The sequence below is a fragment of the Thamnophis sirtalis genome, unplaced genomic scaffold (genome assembly GCF_051295495.1).
Source record: "Thamnophis sirtalis isolate CommonGarterSnake01/CBP01778 unplaced genomic scaffold, rThaSir2_p1.2 scaffold_2, whole genome shotgun sequence".
NCBI lineage: Eukaryota > Metazoa > Chordata > Lepidosauria > Squamata > Natricidae > Thamnophis > Thamnophis sirtalis.
The window spans coordinates 148,431,350-148,437,911 of NW_028261382.1; the positions used below are offsets into that span (position 1 = coordinate 148,431,350).

The window sequence follows — 6,562 nt, forward strand, 5'->3', positions numbered from 1 at the left end:
TTCCATACATTCAATCCAAAATATGGATCATGTATGTAGATGACATCTTTAGCATAATAAAAAACGACTAGAGATTAGAGAACACACAAAACCATCAATGACATCTTCAAAGGAATCAAATGCACAAGGGAAGAAGAAAAAAACAAGACACTACCCTTCCTAGATATCCTTACTACTATCTTGCAAAGGCAAGATAGAAACACAAGTCTACCAAAAAATTGCATCCGCGTAGCACACAAAACAACTAAAGCACTCCAAGGCCACTTCCAGCAATGCTGACATGGCAAGCCATTAGAATATAAACTGAGAGCAAACCCCACTCTCTACTAGCACTGATGATGTTACCTAGTTTGGGTAATTGAATGCAATAAACCAACCAAACTCGGAAAGCATCAAGGATATCTCAAAACAAATTTTAATTTTCAAATATAAAATACTGTTATAACATAGATATATCAACTTATTGCACTAGAACCTACTAATCAGGATATAAAGGATTTTTATTTGAAAATTGTTAATTGTTACAATTAATATTTTTATGACAATAAACCTAAAGATCAATTTAGAATCCTCTACCAAAAAAAGACCAGTATACCAAACAATTACATTTATCTCTCATAAACTACAACAAATTGTAGATGGTCCTAAAAATCATGGGTGAATTTATTTGATGATCAGGAACCAAAAATTAAAATAAAGTTTGAAGAAACTGAAAGTTGAGACAGAATGACATCAAAGTAAGACTGTATAATCAGCTTTTTTCAATGTAACACCAAATTTATTCTGAGAAATGCTGGAATAGAACAGATAGAAATTGGCATTAAAAATCCTGGGAGAAACTTCAACAATTTCAGTTATCCTGATAATGCTATTGATTTGGCTAGAAGTGAAAAATGTTACTAAAAGTGAAAGAAAAGAACATGACCACAATTAATTTAAAGCCTTGATTGTGTTAACAGGTAATACCAACTGAATGCAAAGATACAGAGAAGAAATTAACACAGGAACAGACTATTTTCCTTAGCTCACAGTTATGTTATACACTGTATTACCCGACCTATGGTTTTACATGGCTGTAAAGCTGGACTTTCAAAAAGGGGAGAAACCTTTGAATTGCAGTGTTGAAAAAAATGGTTGACATAGAGCAAGAGTAAATCATATAAAACTAAATGAAGTAAAATCAGATTGCACAATGGAAGATAATAATGAATCTAACACCTGCTTATTTTGAATAGATAATACAAAGAAAGATCCTGATGTTTAGGGAAAAATGAGAAGCAATAAAAAAGAAGGCAACAGAAGGCATACCTTAAGTTACTTATTGCCTCAAAACTTTGGTTTTGCACATGCTTTACTTGAAAATATTTGAAATTCTTGATAAACATATACAGTAAATTTGTGTCTATTTCAGAAACTTGTGCCCTAAAATGCATAAATCTTATTCTAGATTTAAGAATTTAACTGTTAATTTTTTCTTGTAATTTTACATGAAACATTTTTAAACCTGGAAAATGAGGGAAAGAGGTAAGAGTGTTATTTAGTAGTATATTGTCTTTCTCAACTTTCTAAAACTCTTGGATCCACACCTGGACCTTCCTATTGTTTGGACTTTTAGGAATAAAAAAAACCATGGTTAGATTATTTTGATATGCACTGAGAACAGTGACCCCGATTCTCAAAATTTCAGTATATCACACGTATTTCCAAAGTGACCACTGACCAAACAGATAGGTATGATGTCGATTTTTTTTTGCACTGAATAGGGATACAACATTTAGTACTACAATTATAAAATTTTGAGAACTCCGTAAAACTGAGTTGTCCTCCATTTGGGGTATTTTTGAAGATGTGCGAAAGAAAATCTCTTCCCAAGCACAATTTAGAGAATTTGGATAAAAAATGGGCAAGTAATTTAGTGCTGTTCAGAAGATTGGTTTGAATCATATATACTGAGGAATGTTAAATATCTGGATGCTTTCTCCCCCCCCCCCATCTCAAAAGACCTAGAAATCGTGAATACAACTTTCTAAATATGAAATTGACCATGGAAGTCAATTTATATCTGCACTACTCAACATGGTTTTATATATCCGGGTTTTTAGAAAAAGGTTCTTCTCATAGACAGAGCAAAACTTCGCAGCATCTAGCATCATTCGGGAGCTTCAAAATTCACTATAACTTTGACTCAGCCTATAAAGGGAGGTGCAGAAGAGCCATAAATGAAGGGTCCAAAAAGGGGAGCTGCTTACCTTGGGGGATCTGAAAATTAGCAGGCAATTGTATTGTCATTTGTGCGGGTTTGGGTCCTCCCGAGGGAGGGACTGGCTGCCTCACACCCATGTTGCTTGACTTGGAGAGCTGCCGCCCAGGAGTCGAGGGGGCTAGTTTGATTCCTATGGGGGCAGGCAGCACTCGGGGTTGAGGAGCGAAGGATGGGACGAAGCTAAGGGGAAGCCTGGCGCCCACGGGATTCAGGACAAACCTAACAGGGCTGCCCGTGGGAATCGCCGGACAGGAGGGAGAGGGGACCGTTCTCCGAGCGGGCACCACTGCCCGGGGTTCCTGCTTCCCGCTAGCCGCGTTCACAGGGGGATCGGCGGCCAAAGCAGCATGTTCGGGAGGCCCAGGGGCCATGTCCTTCCCCAGGACGGCTGCCGCCGCCGCCGGCGCAGGAGTAGTCATGAAGGAGGAAAAAGGCACCGGAGGGCACAGGAATAGAGTTTGAGGCGCAGCCCGAGCTATTCCACAGCATAGCAGCCGCCAAAGGTGCTCGGGAGCTGAGCAAAAGCTCCGCAGTTGGCGGTGCGGCAAAACCAGGAGAGTCCCCAGCTCGCAGGCAAACAACCACACGGTCACGCGTCCGCCGCTGCCGACCCTTTTCTTCTCCTTCGCAGGCATGCACGTGGGGATCCCCAGCCCCCCCCCCACCCACCCACACACCAGAAGCGTAAGGGAAGGAAGAAGCGGCACGTGCCGCTGCAGGTGGTGCTACACCTATGAGGGGCGCCGCCCTAATAAGTCTTCCACGGATTAAATCTCCGCCCCGCCAGAAACTAAGAACGGCTCTCGCTCTCATTTATGTAGCATCGCAGAGCGCAGGCGTGCACGCCCTCTGGCTCCCTCAGCACATGCACCCAATCGTTGGATTGGGCAGCCTTCCTGGGACGTCACAGAAAGGAAACGTTCCTCCCCCCCTCCCTCCCGAAAAGGCTGTTCTAGGCGGGAAAGTCGGTGGTAAGCTGTGTGACTCATTTTTACTTTCGGCTCTGTTATGCTTCAGGTTCCCTGAAAGTTATTTATTACTCCAGAACTTCGCTTAATTGGTAACAGCAAATTAATCAAGGGAAACATTCGCAAAGAAGGGTTGACTCATGAGAAAAGGAATAGGGACGTTCACATCAATTTGTGCTATATCCAAGGATAACAAGCAGGTTCTCCCTTCTCTTAATTTGACGTGTGCTATTGAATGAGCTCATGTTTCAAATTTTCACAGTACTAAGTACCACAAATCAATTGAAACTACGGTAGCCATAAGAATTTGTCAAAAATATAAGTTACACGGGCTCTAGGGAATTTTGCCTGCGTACATTTGCCCACGAATGGCTGAAAATCCAAGGCTTTTCTCACATTCCAAAGTTTCCATGAAGAAAGCAATGAAGACAAGTAATGCCACATGGTCTGTACAGACTCACACAACTATATAAATGATGTAATCCATGGCATTTACATATGTAGGAAGTCATCACCCAGCCCTCTCCCAGAAAAATGAAATATCCTAGGAAATATTGAAAAGGCGGAATATTTCTCTGGATGTGAAAAGAAAGAAACATGTTTTAAAAGACAGAATAGCTGCTTGCAGCTTCCTCTCCATCCCCCTTTGTCAATGAGCCATTAAAGCCCGACCTAGTCCACTTTACATAATAAAGAGTCCCCTTCAGCTCCAGAGTGATGGGATTAAGGCATAATGATATTGACCCTTTACCCAACTCACCACATGGCATCTGAGAACTCAACCAAACCTGGATTCAAAACGCAGCCTAGAGAGTTGCCCCTGCATGGCCCCATGGGAGTCTGACAACCAATCAGAATACAAGCTCAAGATCAAAGGCCAGAGAGGGCATAAAACCAGGAACTCGGCTTCTCTTTTTCCCTTCTCTTCTTCTCCACCAACATTGAAGCATGTGATCACAGGACTCAAACCATGTGGTCCTGTCCACCATTAAAACCATCTTTCCAAGCAGCCACCATGTCTCCAGTGTCTTTTTCCCCACTTGGAGTCGAACCCAGAAGGATATTTCTTCCAACACATATATCACAACACACATATTATTGTGCCTTCTAGAAGAAACGAGTTAATCCTGGATCACAAAGAGAAGGTTTTGTAAAAGCAGGGCAACTATAAAAGCTTAGTTCATCCTACAAGTGACGTCAAGTTTTTCCAATTTTATTGCTTTATGGATAAGTCTATTGACTTTTCTTGACATTTTTAGAAATGATTTGCTGCTGCTTTCTTTTCACAGACAGACCCCAGCTAGTTGGCTTTGTGCCCAAGGCCACGCTAAAACTAAGATTTCTCCACCTCAGTGCTTCAAGTGCTAGGATAAACTAGCTTTTATACTAGTTTTACTTGTTATAAAATTTCAAATTGATCTTTTCTTCCCAGCCTTTTTTTGCATTTTATTACTTTAACACTTTAAAATGTTCTGCATGCTAGAAGAGTATACAAAAATGTTGTGTTTCTTTCAGAGGCTCACAAAATTTATTTCTACACCTATTTCAAGTGCTAATTTCTTTTTAAATTATAATATTGCATTACTTGTACTCGTGTTACCAATTCAGCTTATAAAATCATTACACATCTAATCCTGGAAAAATTTCTGTGAATGTTTTCAGATATTTGTGTCCATATCATGTATTTCTTCCTCAGAGTTTTTTTCTGAATAATTATAAAAAACCACTTAATACATTTACTACTGTAGGTTACAACTGGACATGTGCAGAGTAAAAGTGATAACAGCAGCAAAACTAGGAGACTCAGGTTTTTTTATTGTTGATGCATATATTTAACATTTGGAGAGGCTGATAATGTGCAGTGGCTGATAATTTACAATGAGTAGACTATGCAAGAAGACTACACAAATGGGATTTTGAATAAACTAATGTTTTTAATGATACAAAGAGCATTTTACAACATACTACCGTGTTTCCCCGAAAATATGACATGTCCTGATAATAAGACCATGCCACATTTTTCTGGTGGGCAAAAATATAAGCCCTCCCCCACAAATAAGCCCCCTGGACAACAGACCTCCGACCAGGCAGAGCACCGCTCACCAATCTAGCGGTATCCCGAAGATGCCAAGCTGTGAAAACCGGGGAGGGGGGGCAAAGGTGATCGCGTTGCTTGGTGCCTTCGGGATACCGCTAGGTTGGTGAGCGACACTGTGCCCAGCTGAAGAGGGGGGTTGCCAGGCGGCTGCTCTCTTGCGAGCGGGCTCCCAAAGAGCTGGGCACAGCAGCCACCCGACAAACCCCCTTTCCAGCTGGGCACAGCGCCATTCACTGACCTAGGGATATCACCAAGCCGCGTGAGCACCTGTTTGCCGCCGCCCGGCTCTCGCGGCTTGGCGCCTTCGACATGCCAGTGAATGGTGTTCTGCACGGCTGAAGAAGGGGGTTGCGTGAGCCCCCCAGCCTCACGATGCCCTGGTACAGCTCTGCCTGCAGAGCCAGGGCACCTCTGCCGCCACCATCCCAGCATGGCTTTTTCAGCAGCTTCCAAACTGAGTCTTCCGGCAGTGGCCGCTCTGGGCATACATTCAATGGTTGGGGCTGGCTGTTAGCAGAGCGTACAACCATAGAGAGTATGTCCAGAGTGGCCACTGCCAGAAGACTCGGTTTGGAAGCCACCGAAAAAGCCATGCTGAGATGGCAGCGGCAGTGGCAGCGGAGGTGACCTGGCTCTGTAGGGAGAGCTGGATCAGGGCATCGTGAGGCTGGGAGGCGCGTGAGCGAGATTGGAACAGCCGCTCATGCAACCCCCTTCTCCAGCTGTGCAGAGCACCATTCACTGGCATTTTGAAGGCGCCAAGCCACGGGAACCGGGCGGCGGCGAACAGGCGCTAACGCAGCTTGGCAATACTCCTATGTCAGTGAATGGTGCTGTGCCCGGCTGGAAAGGGGGGTTGCCAGGTGGCTGCTCGTGAGCGTGGTCGCTTCATTGCTGCTGTGTTGCGCTGCTGCGAGAGCGCAACACAGCCATTCGCCCATGAGGCTGTGCCCAGCTCTTTGGGAGCCTGCTCGCAAGACAGCAGCTGCCCGGCAACCCCAAAACAATAAACCCTCCCCTCAGAATAAGGCCCAAGCCATATTTTGTGTGTAAAAAAAAAAAAAGACTCTGTCTTATTTTTGGGGAAACACGGTATAGCTTTGGGGGACCGTAGCAAATCAAGTTTAATATATCAAAGAATTCTGAAAAAATATATTGTCTACTACAGACGTAGACCAGAAGTGACATAACAAGTAAGCAAGTTATTTATCATATTTTTCGGAGTATAAGACA

At 43.4% G+C, this 6,562-nt stretch overlaps 1 protein-coding gene across 1 annotated transcript in view; it reads right to left on the bottom strand.

Moving 5' to 3' along the window:
• The window catches only part of TAF4B (TATA-box binding protein associated factor 4b), a 95,954-nt gene extending 93,037 nt beyond the window's left edge, over positions 1-2,917 (bottom strand). Inside the window, exon 1 of the mRNA XM_087707151.1 lies at positions 2,250-2,917. Within this exon, the coding sequence (XP_087563277.1) occupies positions 2,250-2,898 (649 nt within the window). The 5' untranslated portion in view covers positions 2,899-2,917. The remainder of the gene's footprint in view (positions 1-2,249) is intronic.
• Between the last annotated feature and the right edge of the window lie 3,645 nt (positions 2,918-6,562).